Source organism: Miniopterus schreibersii (genome assembly GCF_964146895.1).
Source record: "Miniopterus schreibersii genome assembly, chromosome: 15".
Lineage (NCBI taxonomy): Eukaryota > Metazoa > Chordata > Mammalia > Chiroptera > Miniopteridae > Miniopterus > Miniopterus schreibersii.
Genome location: NC_138115.1, coordinates 24,981,414 through 24,997,051, shown reverse-complemented (window position 1 = coordinate 24,997,051; position 15,638 = coordinate 24,981,414). Strand labels below are relative to the sequence as shown.

General features: G+C 46.0%; 1 protein-coding gene across 3 annotated transcripts in view; it reads left to right on the top strand.

Annotated features, from left to right (window-relative positions):
* PXYLP1 (2-phosphoxylose phosphatase 1) overlaps positions 1 to 9,898 on the top strand; it is a 29,111-nt gene extending 19,213 nt beyond the window's left edge. For 2 of the 3 annotated variants that reach the window (XM_081159175.1, XM_081159176.1), the window contains exons 4-5: positions 1,798 to 1,937; positions 6,656 to 9,898. In XM_081159175.1, coding sequence (XP_081015301.1) covers positions 1,798 to 1,937; positions 6,656 to 7,593 — 1,078 coding nt within the window. In that variant the 3' untranslated portion in view covers positions 7,594 to 9,898. The remainder of the gene's footprint in view (positions 1 to 1,797; positions 1,938 to 6,655) is intronic. The other variant, XR_014000320.1, reaches the window with a different exon arrangement.
* The last annotated feature ends 5,740 nt before the right edge of the window (positions 9,899 to 15,638 follow it).

Genomic DNA, 15,638 nt, shown 5'->3' with positions numbered 1-15,638 from the left:
CAAACACATCATTAAGCACTCAGATTCCCTGAAAACCCGGGACATCTCAGCAAACACTTTCAGTCGTGAAATTTTGTTTCTAAAATTGGCAGCAACGCTTTCCCAGATCCCCCGACATCACCAACCTGAAAGAGTGGCCCAGAGCAGCACATCTGACTCCTGTTGATGCGTAACCGTTGCTTATGTGCATTCATATTGGCAGCCTCATTATCATCAGTTGAAAATTTTATTTCCCAGTTTGCAAATATTTATGTATTTTAGCCTCAGGAAAAATAGCTTACCCTGCAGCACTCCAGGGTGAGTTATCAGATTATACTGTATGACACAATTAGCATTCTCTAATTCTAAAACCTATTTTTTAAAAGATAGATTTTTTTTTTAGCTTTGTGGTTTTGAAAGATATTAAACCTATTTCGACAGCCATTTTTAAAGCATTGTCAATGTTAATTGGGCTTTCAGACAGCAGGAGTCTGCCATTAGAACAATTTCTCTTTGCTTCTTTTCATGCTGATTAGGTTTAGCGGGGAGCTGTTCTATCTATCCACTTCTGTTCAGCTGGAAAATGTATATATATTCATAGGCTATTTCACTGTTCAAAGAAAAGGTGTAAATATTCATAAGTCATCTCATTATTCAGAGAAAGTGTGTACATATTCATAGGTCATTTCATTATTCAGAGAAAATATGTATGTATTCATGGGTCATTTCATTATTCAGGGAACTTGTATATTAGTGACTAGAAAGATAAATTAAATCTTGATTTACCACATGTACTCCATGGCAGAAGTATAAAAAAAGTCAGATCTCATAAACATACTGGGGTTTTTTTGCTCCTTGTGACCCCCATGAAATTACATATTGTATGTACAAAATACACAATGAACTATAGAGAGCTGTAGAGGTCTTGGTTATCTTAATCAGTTAATTTTTTTCAAAAGAGACTCTCCAGAGGTCAGGTAAGGTAAGGATTAAGGGTTACCCAGGTAAAGGTTGGGGCAGGTTTTCTAGGAGCAAGAGGCAGCATATGGAAAGTCTTGGAAGCGTGAAAGACAAGGTGTGGGAGGGGAACAGAAGTCGGTTGGTGCGCTGCATGTTTCCAAGAGCACAGCATTAGAATAGAGGGAGCTGGGGAGCCCTGAGCCTCAACGTTGATGAAGTGGGACCAGGCACACGTGGCTCCTTCCAGAAGGTAGCAATGTGGAAGTGTAGTGATGAGTCGGGGTTGCCTTTTAAGGAGATCTCTCTGGCAGTGGAGAACACAGATTAGAGGGGCAAGATTAGATTGCAGGTAGTCCAGAGAGGAACTTGTGTCATCCAGACGGAAGCTGTCTGAGCCAGAACCCTGCTAGTGGCTGCAGGGATGCAGGAGAGAAGTGTGAAGCCCCTGAAGGACACATCTGCAGGATTGGGAGGCAGATGTGTAGGGGCAGGGGAGGGACAAATCAAGGACTGCCAGCCTAGGCATGATTGTCTGGTGAGGGTCAGTGGCCTCCTGGAGAGGGAGACTGGAGGAGCACAGGTTGGGAACCGGGTGGTGCAGTGCAAAGCCGACTCCCAGAGTGACAAGCACTGCAGCAGAGGAGAGGAGCTCAGGCTGGCCTTTCAGAGTGGGGGTTGCTGTGTATAGGGGTCAGTGGTTGAGTGATAACAATATTGGAATTTAAGAGTGATTGAGTGATTACCTATTGTAGGGGAGAAAGGGCAAACCACACTTGAGACTTTGTTTGCTGAAGTTGGAAACCCTTGCAGATTGCTTTGGAGCACGCCGACCTCTAAATCTCTGTGTTGTCTCTTTAGGAAACCATATCACCCGAAACTGGAAGCTTTCGTTAGTCACATGTCCAAAGGATCTGGAGCCTCTTTCGAAAGCCCCTTACACTCCCTGCCTCTTTTCCCCAATCACCCGCTCTGTGAGATGGGAGAGCTCACACAGACAGGTACGTGTGACAGCCATTCGCTCACCTGTTCTCCCCCACTTCCATTTGGCACACATTTCAAGCCAGTACTCCTGGGCAAGGCGCTGTGGGCCCACGGGGTAAATACGGACTGGTACCTCAAGCAGCTCTGAGTCTTCCAACATAGCTAATTAAATGTCTGATTTCTAAAAATTAAAAAACAAAACAAAACATTTTTGTTATTACGAAAGCAATGTATATTCATGGAAGAGAAATTAGGAAATACAGTTAAGCAAAAGGAAAAATAACACCCCTAATCCCAACAAAGAAATCAGTTCTCATGCTTTCTGTGTTCATGCATGTGCTCCCATTTGTGCGCACACGCATACATGCCTGCACACGCACACACGCACACAGTGGTACTTACTAAACACACTATTTTGTTACCCACTTTTTCACTTAGTATATTGTGATCACCTTTCCGTATTCATCAACACCACCGTTTCTGATGGCTACATATTGTTCCACTATGGATGGGCCATAATTTATACAATTCATCCCATGTTCTTAGATACTTCAAGCAAGTCACCTGATGAGTTTCAATGGGCCAGGCCTCAGGGGGAAGCACATGGCAGATCCCCACTGAGCGAGGAGTCTGTTTGGTCAAGTGTGTTCCCCACAGAAGGCCATCTTTTCCTCAGCGGCCCTATTTGTGTCGTAGTACAGCCAGTTCGTAGGGTAGGTTGGTGAGTTAATTATGGGGTCACCTGTGTTGGGAAGAGAAAGAACTGGTGGACCCTCAAGAGGTCCCAGTTTCCTGCTTCTTCAGTCTGGGACCACAAAGCACCTTTGCTTGGTCAGCAGCCTTGGGAAGCATCGGGAGGACCCGTTGGCCATGCTCTGTTTCCTTGTTCCACCGGCATCGTAGGACCTCAGCTTTGATGGAAGGAAAGCCCCTGTCCTATAGTTGGCCCTGTTGGGTTTCACCATGTTTTGAAAGCCATTATTACTGAGGAGAATGACAGTGAGTGACAGAGTGGGGCAAGCTGGAAGCTCTGGAGGGCCAGCCTTAAGTGAGGAGTTTTGTCCAAAGCTTCTGATAGTTAGTACCACATACACAACTTCTGCACTGGTTTAAAACAGGAGTGCTCGTCCTACCAGATCCAGCACCCCTTTTATTAACAAGTTAAGGCGCTCCCTTAACTATCCTGAAGTGAAATTCAAATATAATCTTTCTAGATACATAATTAAAAATTATATCAGGTACCCTAACTATACGATAAAGGAGGAAAATAGGAAACAAATTTATTATAGAATTCTTTGTACCTCAGTATAAATGCTTGCACACACCCACACTAGAAAACGAAATGACACAATCAGTTGCTTATACATAAATATAGTTTGGGGACTGTGACAGCTACCAATACAGACTGACTGAGGGATGTGGAATGGTGACTTTAATAAGTGTTGGAACATGTTTGTTTGGTTTTTGTTTTTTTACAAGTTCTGATCGAAACAAAATACACATGTTCCTTGATTAATGTCACATTTCTGGGAAATTCACTGGATGTTAATGTTATGCAAAAATGACTGTGTTTATAGATTTTTAAAAAGCAGGTTCTAGGCTATTTAAATGGATTTTTTGCATGTGGAAATGTCTTATGGTATATTCAGAAGTTATATGGGACTGAGAACATTTCCTTGTGAAGACTGTCCAGCCCTCTGGCCACCACCCACTGGGTGTCAGAAACATTATTTCCGCTATTACTGTGACAGTACAACCTCCAAACCCTCCCTGCGGGCAGAACCCTACTTGCTGAAAACTACTGCTTAGACTCCAGTTGCAAGTAACAGAAACCAACTCAGGCCAAAAGGGGACGTTTATTGTAAGGATTCACAGTGACTCATAGACTCTAAGGGCAAGAATATGACCAGGCCTCCAGAGACTGGAGCTAAGAATGGAAAAGCTACCTGTCACTGCCTCTGGTTTTTCTGTGTCTGTGATAGTCCTAGCCACACCCACAGATGGACTGGCAAGTCCAGATTCTTGAAAGAGAGAATCTGATGGGGTCCTTGAAGGTCAGTGCCATCATCTGGTTCAGAGGTCAGGGTGACTGTGCATGGAGAGTAGGGGTTAGCCTCTGGATCCAGGGCCTGTTCCCTGAGAAGGGTGGGCTCTGTGTGTATAGGGGGGCTCACACACTTAGAGACAATCATCCATTCTCACCTTTCTCCTTACTGATTTATTATCATCATCATATTCTAAATCAATATTACTCTAAAAATTATTTTTGCAGTATTGTTTGCTCCCATTCCCTTATTCTCTTTTAATGGCCAATTCTGTCTTCTATTTTAAATTTTGTTTTAAAAACCTAGTGTTATAACAATCACTCATAGCTGGCACTCTTTGGCAGCGCACAGTGACTGGATAAGAACAGATTGCTCATTGGTGCCTGCTCTGTTCAAGATGCTCTGGCAGCTGTTGAGTGTAGGGGAGGGCGGAGGCCGGGTAAGATGCTCCCCTGCCTGTCCTAATAGGTCCCTCAGCTGCAGTGGGACCACAGACATGGAGACCATTAACTGCACTGCTGCAAGCTGCAGGGTCTTATGGAATAAACACAGTCTTTGGAGTAGACAGACCTGTAAAATGGGGCTAATATCTTCCCAACAGGGCTGGTGGTGAATTAAATTCCACAGCATGTGAAAAGTGCCTAGCACAGTGCTAGGCTCAGCGAACACTGATGTCCCAGAGGTCCATCAGCATACGGGAACAGGAAGGAATTGTTCCTTTGACCTGGGGAGGAAGAAGGAAGACCCTACAGAGAAGGCAGTATTGGGGCCAGGCACTGGAGGAGGGTTTCTCTGGGCAGAGGAAGGAGAAGGAATGGAACAGAGTAGGGAATAACAGGCTGTGTTTGGAGAGTATAAGAAGCCTTAAATGGCTAGAACATAGTATTTCTGCATGAAAATGTAGGAAGAAGGTGTTGTGAGAAGGGACTAAGAGCATAAGGTTGCGGTGAGATGGGGGGCTCGAGTTCTGCTCCTTCTCAGCTGTGAATGGCTCAGGACCTCAGTTTCCTCATCTGGAAAATGGGGAGAATAACGTGCCTTTTTTGTTGGGTTTTTGTGAGGATTAAGGGGAAAACTCTGGCCCGCAGTAAGCACTCCACCTTTAATATATGTAGCTAAGAATATAAGGGAGGCCCAGAGGTGAACCAAGGCCAGGGGCAGATTCTTAATATCTGTCACTCGTGGTTTGCCTCATTTTACGAATCATTTTGAAAACGCTAAGGCTTGTCCCAGCCCCGATCTCTGAGGGGCTTCTGCTCTCAATCAATACTCTTTATTCAGAGTAGGACAACCTTAGTGGGGGTTTTCTGAGCTATTCCCCTTCCGGGTCCAGCAGTGCCCTGCCTCATGCATTTCAGCCTTAAGTTGTCTCATCTTTGCCGTGGAGCTTTTCAAACCATTTGGGCATCTGAATAAATGATGTTACTGGTCGCAGGCCCTATGTATGGTTTCCACTCAGAGAATACATATTTGTTACTGAAACTGCATCCAGTTGGCTGGCAGGTGAGCTTGCTTTTATCTTGGGTTGCCTTTTCTTGCTTGAAGATAAGGCTTTTTTAATTTTTTCAAGACAGTGTATTACTGTACTGTGGTTCAACACTAAAACAACTAAAAGGTAAACTTGAAATTCTTGCTCCTACCCATGTTCCATCCATCCCATTTCTGTGCCCCCATCATTCCCAGGTAACCGCTGAGATCATTTTCTTATGCATCCTTCCAAAGTTTTTTCATGCAAAACACAGGCAATTGCAAATATACATTCTTATTTCCTCCTCATTTTCATTTATTGATTTGAGGGGGAAGAGAGAGAGAGACCGATGTGAGAGAGAAACATTGACCAGTTGTCTCCTGTATGTGCCCCGACCAGGGAATGAACCCATAACCTAGGTATGTGCCCTGACCAGGAATCTAACCCGCAGCCGTTTGGTGTATGGGACAACGCTCCGACTAATTGAGCCACCTGGCCAGGGCCCCCATTTTTATTTAAAAGGAGCATAAAAACATACTCTCCTGCACTTTGCCTGGGTATCTGGGAGATCATTCCACATTCGTACAGAGAGTGTCCTTATGGACGAGCCGGCAAAGCCCCAACAGAAAGTACCTAGAAGGTTAGCAGAGAGCCTTCGGTTGGGAAAGCCGGGAGGATGGGGTGAAGGAGGGAACTTCCCAGCCCTGAGAGGACTCAGCAGCCAGCATGCAGCTTTTCTCTTTACCTGAGTTATCTGAGTTCTCCCTGCACACCGAGGAATGTCATGTCCCTGGGCAGAAGGACAACGCCCTCCTTAGGCCTGTGACAATTATAGCCTGGGCACCTACCCACAGGGTGATTCCTACCCTTTGAGGCCTGCCAGTCACAGAGCCTCCCCCAGGGAAGGGCAGGTCAAGAGGGAGGTATTAAGGCCGGTGGTCATTGTGCTCCCCAGAAAGGCCTTGGGTCCCGAGGACAGGGCCCACTCTGCTCATCCCTGCTACACCGTGGATGAGTAAGTTTACCCAGACAGCACCCCGAGGTGCTCCCTAGGCAAGCTGACATGAGCCCATTCTCGCAGCTGCCGCCCAGTGGGCAGCAGGCTCGATCACACTATCTCACACTGACCTAAGGTGCTGCGGAGCTGGGCACTGACTCAGCTTCCTTGTGCTCTTCCCTGGCTGAGCTGGTGGTCAGGACAGCTTGTGTTGCTCTGTTTCAGGAGTCGTTCAGCATTTGCAGAATGGCCAGCTGCTGAGGGACATCTACCTAAAGAAACACAAACTCCTGCCCAGTGACTGGTCCACAGACCAGCTGTACTTAGAGACCACTGGGAAAAGCCGGACGCTGCAAAGTGGGCTGGCCCTGCTATATGGCTTCCTCCCGGACTTTGACTGGAAGAAGATTTATTTCAGGCACCAGCCCAGTGCCCTGTTCTGCTCCGGAAACTGCTATTGCCCGGTGAGAAACCAGTATCTGGAAAAGGAGCAGCGTCGGCAGTACCTCTTACGCTTGAAGAACAGCCAGCTGGAGAGGACCTACGGGGAGATGGCCAAGATCGTGGACATCCCCACCAAGCAACTGCGAGCTGCCAACCCCATAGACTCCATGCTGTGTCACTTCTGCCACAACGTCAGCTTCCCTTGCACCAGAAACGGCTGCATTGACATGGAGCACTTCAAGGTGATCAAGACGCACCAGATAGAGGACGAGAGGGAGCGGCGGGAGAAGAAACTGTACCTGGGCTATGCGCTCCTGGGCGCCCACCCCATCCTGAATCAGACCATCGGCCGCATGCAGCGAGCCGCCGAGGGCAGGAAAGAAGAGATCTTTGCCCTCTATTCTGCTCACGACGTCACTCTGTCACCAGTTCTCAGTGCCTTGGGCCTGACGGAAGCCAGGTTCCCAAGGTTTGCAGCCAGGTTGATCTTTGAGCTCTGGCAAGACAGAGAGAAGCCCAGGGAGCATTCTGTCCGGATTCTGTACAATGGTGTCGATGTCACATTCCACACCTCCTTTTGCCAGGACCACCACAAGCGTTCTCACAAGCCTATGTGTCCCCTTGAAAACTTAGTCCACTTTGTCAGAAGGGACATGTTTGTGGCCCTGGGAAGTAGTAGTACTAATTATTATGATGCGTGTCACCGCGAAGTATTCTAAAAGCTACACAGTCCAGCACTGACAGAATCTCTGCCAACGCCAAGGGATGGGAAAGGTACGCTTCTAGTTCTAGCCTTTGCTAAGGGTACAAGATTATTGGTTTTCCTGGCTAGAAATTGTGCTTGGGAGCCACACAGATGGTTTCGGTTGAACAATGAGGACATTGTTCAATTTGGGGGCTGTGTGAGTTACTTGATACACAAATGGCCAATTCATAGAAAAAGGAAGGTACTTTATCATAGCCAGACTTTGCTTACAGTGCTAGAATATTTTCATACTCAGAGTTGCCAACCCAAGTGTGTGTCCTTTTGGCCTGCCATGGTACTGTACAATGGAGCCAGCCAACCTCCGCCCACATTCTCTCAACCTGGGACCATCTTACCTTGTCCTAGTTCAATGAAAAATTTCCCCAAGTGATTTCTGTAAAATGGGGCTTGGCAAACTTTTTCTGTACAGAGCCAGATAGTAAATAGCTTAGACTGTGTGCACCAAGAAGCCACATACAGTCTCTGTCACAGCTATTCGGTTTCACTCTTGTCACATGAAAGCAACCACAGACAGTACGTAAAATGTGCACAGGTCGCACAAAACAGGCTGTGGGTCAGGCTTGGCCCCTAGGCTATAGTTTGCTGCCCCCTGATCTGAAATACAGGCTTCACTACAGTTGCACTCTCAACACTTTGAGAACCAGTTGGGTACCAAGAATTATTCAGTGGTGCCTCCAGTCACTTCTGCTGGAAATACCGAATTTGGTCTGTATCTGACGTTGTAACAAAACAAAGGGAAATACACATTGAATCAGAAGGACTCACAGAAACATTATTAGAATAATACTTGATGTTCATGATGATTGTGGTGTAAGTTTTAAGGATGTTTTAAACATTTGTCTGCTGCAGTCTATTTGCTGTATATGCTGAAATTTTTGTATTCCATTTAGTATTTTTATAGTCTAGGAAAATATTTTCTGAGACCCGTTTTAGATGTCCTCTTATTCCTGTGTAATATTCAATTTCCTATGCCTGGTTGGTGTTTAGAAGGGAGCCAGAGGCGGAATTCAGGCACCTTCTTCCAATAAAGCGAATTACGACTCATTTCCTTGGACAAGCTGTAGAACTGGATCAACTTTTAAACCCTTTTCGTGACTTTCAGAAGGTAAATTCTAACTGATTTTTAAGTACGTTTTGGGAAGAAGTTTGTTACTAGATAATTAAATAATCTTTATAAGGCATTTTATATATTAGAAGCAATTGTCATTAAATCTGTGGTTTCTGAACTTGCGGTGCTAGTTCTGTGCGGAGGGATGTGACGTGCAAGTGAGGTTCCCCAGTGTCATTGTATTCCCACGCTTTCTCTTCGTTTTTACCCAGTGCTGCGTTTAAGTACATCTGTTTCTGTTAATAAATGTTGATGAATACTTGTACGTACCACTAATGGCTTATACCTATAAGTCATTCTAGTTCTTTTCAAGTGAGTGCCAATATTTTTTAAATGTATCCTTTTTTGTATAAATAAAAATGTTTTAAATTAGAAAACTCTACAGTACATGTGGGGAGGGGTGGGCCAGGCCCCGTGGCCTGCTATGGCCAGCGGCAGGCTGCACTGGGCCCAGCCGGGACCAGGGAAAGGGACCTGCTTCCTTCTCTCACTGGGCCAGGAGGACATGTCACAGCTGGTGGCCTAGGACTAGGTTAAAATTTGTATCATAGCTGCTTCTATTATTGCTGCCCAGTTGTGTTGTCTCTCAAGTATTTAAAGCCTAAACAGGTTGTTGTGGTTTTTTAGCTCTCACAATAGTTGAGTTAGAGCTGCTAAACACAGCTTGAAGAAAATAAAAGTGAATCAGAAGACATTTTTAAAATTAATTTGCAACATCTGTTGGTAAAGGTAAATATTTTGGATAAGAGCGCACATTAAAAGTGTTGTAGACACAGGTTTTTGCCTCTGTGATGAGAAAAACAACTTTTGAGGAAAACAGCTTTGTTTTTCTGAATTGTTGCCAAGGCATTTTACAGTATGACAGCCCTGCTCACACCCAGAGTCCTGACATTTAGGTAAGAACTTGAGTTTAGGATGCCCATCATATGTTCCCCCTTTACTTTTCCAGGGCACCTTTTAAAATAACCACTTAGAGTTAAGCCTGCAAAAAGTTAGTGACCTTCACTCCAGCCACCTTATAAGTAACAGGTGCTTGCTCACTGCTCTCCGTCTCCTGCTCGCTCGTGATCTGGGTGGAGGACTGCCATTCCCCCAGCTTAGTTGCATCCCCCTAACTGGGATTTGTAAGTAATAAATATTGTGACTACTTCCTTTGTGTGGATGTATTGAAACTGCGCCTTCAATCAAAATGACCCCGTGGGTGGGTTTCACTTCCCCAAAGCAGGAGCTCGGATGCCAAGGGAGCTCCCTGCTGCCTCCGTGTGGGTGGCTTCTGCTTCCTCATTCGACAGGTCATAATCTGCATGTTTGTTTTTCCCCCAGATTTTTAAAATTGTATTTTTAAATTACAGTTGACATACAATATTATACTAGTTTCAGGTATACAACATAGTGATTAGATATTTATATATTATTCTTAATATACCAGCTCCAGCTTCTCAACACAGCCTCCCAAGACATCGGGTGTGCACAGCATTAAAATATCTTCCTTAATATCAAGTTCTAAGACATTTCACTCCATAAACAAACACTGAGCCCCGAGCTGAGACAAGTGGATTTAGTTCTTGCAAGGGTATGGGCAATGGTCTCAGTGGCTTAGTTCATAGCAAGTGTGGGTGTATACATGGGTACATTCAGCTTTCTGGGTTTTATGACTAGATACATGCACACTGGAAAACAAATAATACAGAAAACTTCTAAGTGAAGTTCTCCTCTAATCCCTCCTCCAGAGGGAACACTGAGAGTTTCGACAGATGTCCTTACAGAATTTTCCATGCAGGTGCAGAAATATGTGTAATTTTAAAATAGGAATCATTTTATGTATATTCTGTGACTTGCTTTCCTTAAAAATATTTTTATCCCTTTGTTCCCTTTAATAATATGTCTTAGACATGTTTCTCATTAACTTGTTTCCCTTAATATGTCTGGGAGATATTTCCACAGTGAGGTAGATGATAGATAGAGCTCTTTTTATAGCCACTGCATAATATTTCATGATATAGATGAGACATTTTTTAAATCATTAAAGATGTAGGAAATTGAAACTTAAAACCAAGGCACTAAAACAGGACAATAAGGCTTTTGATCAAAGTTACAACAAAGCAGAAGCCAGCGAATGTATGTGTTGATTTCTCTAGCTTAACTGAGCAGTTAACCCTTTTCCAGTGTAGCTACAGGTATTAATTAGCATAAGTGGTGTTTTTCTCTAATTTCACTTGTAAACAGAACTGAAGAACTTAATATAATATTGCTATTAAGTCCTTTGGAGGACCTTTGCAGCTATAGCAGAATTAGACTTTTGAAAGATGTGAGTGATTCCTTTTCGGAGAGCTCATAAACACTGATGCAGGAGAGGCAGGGATGCAGGCTTCTGTTTCTCTGAATTGTCAGGAAGCCGTCAGAACAGATTTAGCAGCCCAGGCCATGGTGGATGTGCCTTAGTGTGTTTAAACACAACCGCAGTAGAAAGCAGAAAACAGCTGGGTTTACATTGCTGCTCTGGCTTTGATAGCAGCTGGCACAGAGTTCTGACCTGGGCATCCGTTAGCTCCCATTGCTCAAGGCCGCTGACCTGAGTGTTGGGGTTATACCCCTGTGTGGTGCCTGCCCAGTGGCCAGGTCAGATGACTAATAATAGCTTCTGTTTAAGAGAAACCAGCTGAGTTCATCAGAGTGGCTGGCCAGACCTCCCTAGTCTCTGGAGCCACCTGCCAGCTGAGAGTGGCCTTGATGAGGAGACGGTATATCCCTGAGGGGCTTGCATGGCCCCTCGGCAGAGGGATGGCTTCGGGACAACTGTCAAAAGTAAAGGCACCATTTATCAATCTAAACAACTTTCTGAGGAAGGTCCTATTACCCCTAATACAATTGAGGAAACAGGCTCAGGGCAGTGAAGTCACTTTTCCTAAGGAGAAGTCAAAGCCCAGAGTGTCGCCCAAGTTTATTAATCCTCCCAATAACTCTACAAGACACCATATTTGCTGGTGACTATCAATGAATACTAAAACAGTGGGGCTACAAATTTAAAACTAAATGGTTAGGACAATATCCCTACTCTGCTTCTTACCATCAGTGGGTTTTTTTTGTTGTTAAGAAAAAACTGTAAGTCTGACTTTTACAGTGATGTTATATTATACTCAGCCACTAGGGGGCAGCACCAAATATAACTTTTAGCCTTCAGGACCCAGTCTTCCATCTGTAAAGGAGGCAGGGGAGTTTTGTGGGTTGTTTTAATAGGGTGACCAGTCCTCCAGGTTTGCCTGGGACTGAAGGATGAGGAACTAACAGTGCTAAAACTAGAAAAATCCCAAGCTAACTGGGACAGGTTGGTGACTCTAGTGATGTTCGTTGAGACATGCATTAGATGCTACTGTTAGACTTTATAGAAATGGGGAAGGGTGACGGAGTGGCTATGAGGTTTCACATATCTAGCTACAACACATCAGAGCTGGGACTCAAAGCTGTTGTCCATTAACTCAAAGACCACATTCTTAAGCAAGATATAAAGATGCCTCTCTGAACCATTTGGGATTGTTCGGTCACATGCAACACAAAGCTGATTACAGTGGTTAAGCAAATAAAGTCTTTCATTTCCTCCAGTGGCCCCAAGTCATCAGGAACCCAGGCTGCTATTTAAATCTCACTGGCCAAACGGGGTCCCTTGGCCCACCTCTATTGCAAGGAAGTCTAGGAAAGTTGGTATTTTTATTGGGCATGCGGCTGTCTCAAATCAGGCACCTCTTAATAAGAAAGGGAAAGTGGATGCTGGACAGAGAAGCAGCAGTGACTGCCACATTCTCCAAAGCCACCCATTCAAACCGAAGGTGTGGTAGACACTGCGCCACCCAGATCCCCCACTTCTTTCTGGACTTCTTTCCCCAGTGGCTGGGAGTGTGCAGGCTGGCATGCCTCCTTACCAGGGCAGACACATCCAGTGACTGGGCAGGACACGGATTAAAGTCCTGGGGACCACCCTGAAGAGCCATCCCAGCTTCAGCGCTCCCCACAGGCTCAGTTGTGGCTTTGTGACTGCAACACAGCCCACTTCTGCGTCTCTCCTTTCCTTCCCAGTGTTGACCCCAAGAACACTCCCCAGTAGCTTCCCGCAGGCAGATCTGTCTGAGCTGCTTCCTGGGGACTGGCCTGCTACAGAAGGCAAGCAACTCCTAGAGACTTAGCCAGTCTGGGCAGTAAAGCTGGATGGAGCCAATGACTTGAAAGGGATGATGTATCTATTGACGACAAACTTCTCTCACTGCCTTTGAGAGGCTTAGCATTTTATTGTGGAAGCTAAGTGAGCACATAGGAATCGATAGGACTGACCTCGGACAGGCCAGACCTAATGACCACGGGGGCTGTTCCACCAAGACTTAACCATGTATTGAACGCATACCATGGTTGAGCATTCAACTGGCATAGTCTCTATATCCCATAGAATGAGTAGGCACTCATTATTTCCATTTTACAGGTAAGGACACTGAGGCTCAGAGGTAGACACCTGCCCAGGATCCCAGTCAGCAGTAAGTGGCAGACTGAGGGCTGGAACGTGGATCCTCCTAGACTACAAGGCTCTGCCAGGTCCCGCAGCATGCCTCTGCCTCTACACTGCTCCATGACCCTCAGACGATGGAAGAAGTAAAACTTGAAACTTGGGGTATGGCTGAGAGGCTACCCTACCCCAGGCAACGATCTCCTTGCATTTCTGTTAGAACATTCATGTTTCTAGCTCCTTTTGTTTCTCTTTTCCCACATTTTTTCGAAGGCAGCATTTCCAAGAAAGTAAGATCATCTTAGAATGGGTTGTTTTAGTCTGGGTTCCTCTGAAAGCAGAGTCTGGGGGGGAAAGCTTAAGTGTGGGTGTTTATTAGGGAATGTGGTCCCAAGGAGCAGGGGTGAAGGGTGGGGGGATGGAAAGTGGAAGGGAGCAGCCAGAGTGAGGATGTGTGCTGAGCTGACAGGGGGGACCTGGTGCTCTAGCCCATGGGACCTCCGGAGAAGCCTTATGAATTGCGTTTCCAAACTGTTCAATTTATCCCTCAGCTCCCACCCACAGCTGCCTCCCCCTCGCTTCTGTGTTGAACATGCATGACAGCCTGGCCGGTTCACCCGAGCCCCTGGCATCCCAGAAGCCCTAGGGCAGGAAGCGAGAGAGTAAGATGCTGTCAGATCAAAGCCTGCATGGGCCCAGTTGCCACGACAGTGGCTGGGAAAAGACGTGAGACCCAGAGGACTGCAAGTGGCGCACAGGTGTGTTTGACCTGAGGATGAGCCAGTGTCCACTGAGCCCTTGCTCTGCATCTTTTCCTCTTGTTCCCCGCACCAGATGAGGCCTATTTCCCAGCAAACTAGAGCCCCCTCTGGTGGCCTGGGAGTCAGTGCTCTCCCCTTCATACATTGCCTTCGGGGTGTAGAAGTAGAAACACTCTATTCAACTGTCCTTTTGTCTCACTGCTGAACTAGCTGTTTAGCATTCTCAACAACTGGCTCCCTGATGGACAGACCAACCATTAAATTGACCTTCTGACATGGATCCTAGTGGACAACTGTCCATCTGAAAAATTAATCCTGAGTGACTAACTGGCTGGTTGGCTGATTAAGTTTTAAAACCACAAGTCATTTGATTGACCTACTGGCTCTCTGACCTCCTAACCCTAAATAAGTAAACATCTGATAAGTTTGAACTGCTTGCCTGGCTGACTCTTCCACTAACCAGCTGAATGACTGAATGCCCAGCAGAGGGCTTGCAAGACAGACAGCCTGGCTCCGTAACTAAGGCTAACATAGATGGGAGGAGAGGGTGCCCCCGTCTCGCCCTGACTCCTCTAGGTGCTTGGACCCCTACTCCTCTCCCCTCTAGAGCCACTTGAAGACTGCAGAGAGGGAAGCCAGGAAACTGACCTTCTGAGCTACCTCTAGTGAGGTTCCTAACCGGGGCCTCACGGATGGTTTTCAAAATAGTGTGAATATGAAGATGTGTGTTTATCTGGGAAGAGGGTTCAGAGCTTTCAGAGGACTCTTAAGAGTTCTGCACATACATGTATGTTCAGAACTACTGCTCTGGGAAGACCTTCAGCAAAAGCATTCAGATATGCAAAACCCTTTCCTGAATTCAAGCCCCATTTCTCTCTCCCATCAGGCCAGGGTGGCAGGAAGGTAACTCGGAAGAGTCAAAGTCATAGTGGACATGGATGTAGTAGGAAGGACAAAGGCTGGGCTCTATGTGAAGTTTCCAGAAAGAGGCCCAAAAAAATCAACAAGTGTCCTTTTGGGCAGCACTTAGCCCGAGATGGCAGGATATTCTCAGCTCCAGGCAGACTCTCTCTGAGCTGAGATGAAGGACACATTTCCCAGGGCCTTGTCCGGGGCACTGAGTGTGTGTATGTGATCACGAGCAGCTATGTGCTGTGTATTTACATACCTGTGTATGTGATCACGGCCAGCTGTGTGCTGTGTGTATTTACATACCTGTGTATGTGATCACGGCCAGCTGTGTGCTGTGTGTATTTACATACCTGTGTGCTCACAAGGGAGTCGTACAGCTCTCTGCATGACTGTCCTTTGGATCGCAGTGTGCTGCTCAGTCGTTTTGTGAATGGATTTGAACATGTGTGCTCAGTCGTTGACCCGCTCGAGTCTTTTGGGGAGCTGAGACAGATTATGAGTAAGACTTTCACTCAGTGTAAGTATCTGCAGACATGCAGGTGGACCACACCAGGGATCTGGGAAGCCTCACCGTCTCCCTCCTCACACTGCCACCAATGGCTCTCATCACACCCCCCTGGACTACTAGCTCGTGATCCTTTTGAAAACAGCCACAGTGACCTCAGTAAAATGAAGTTAGGGTCACATTGCACCCCCAACCCCTTCGCCCCCGAACCGGCAACAGCTTT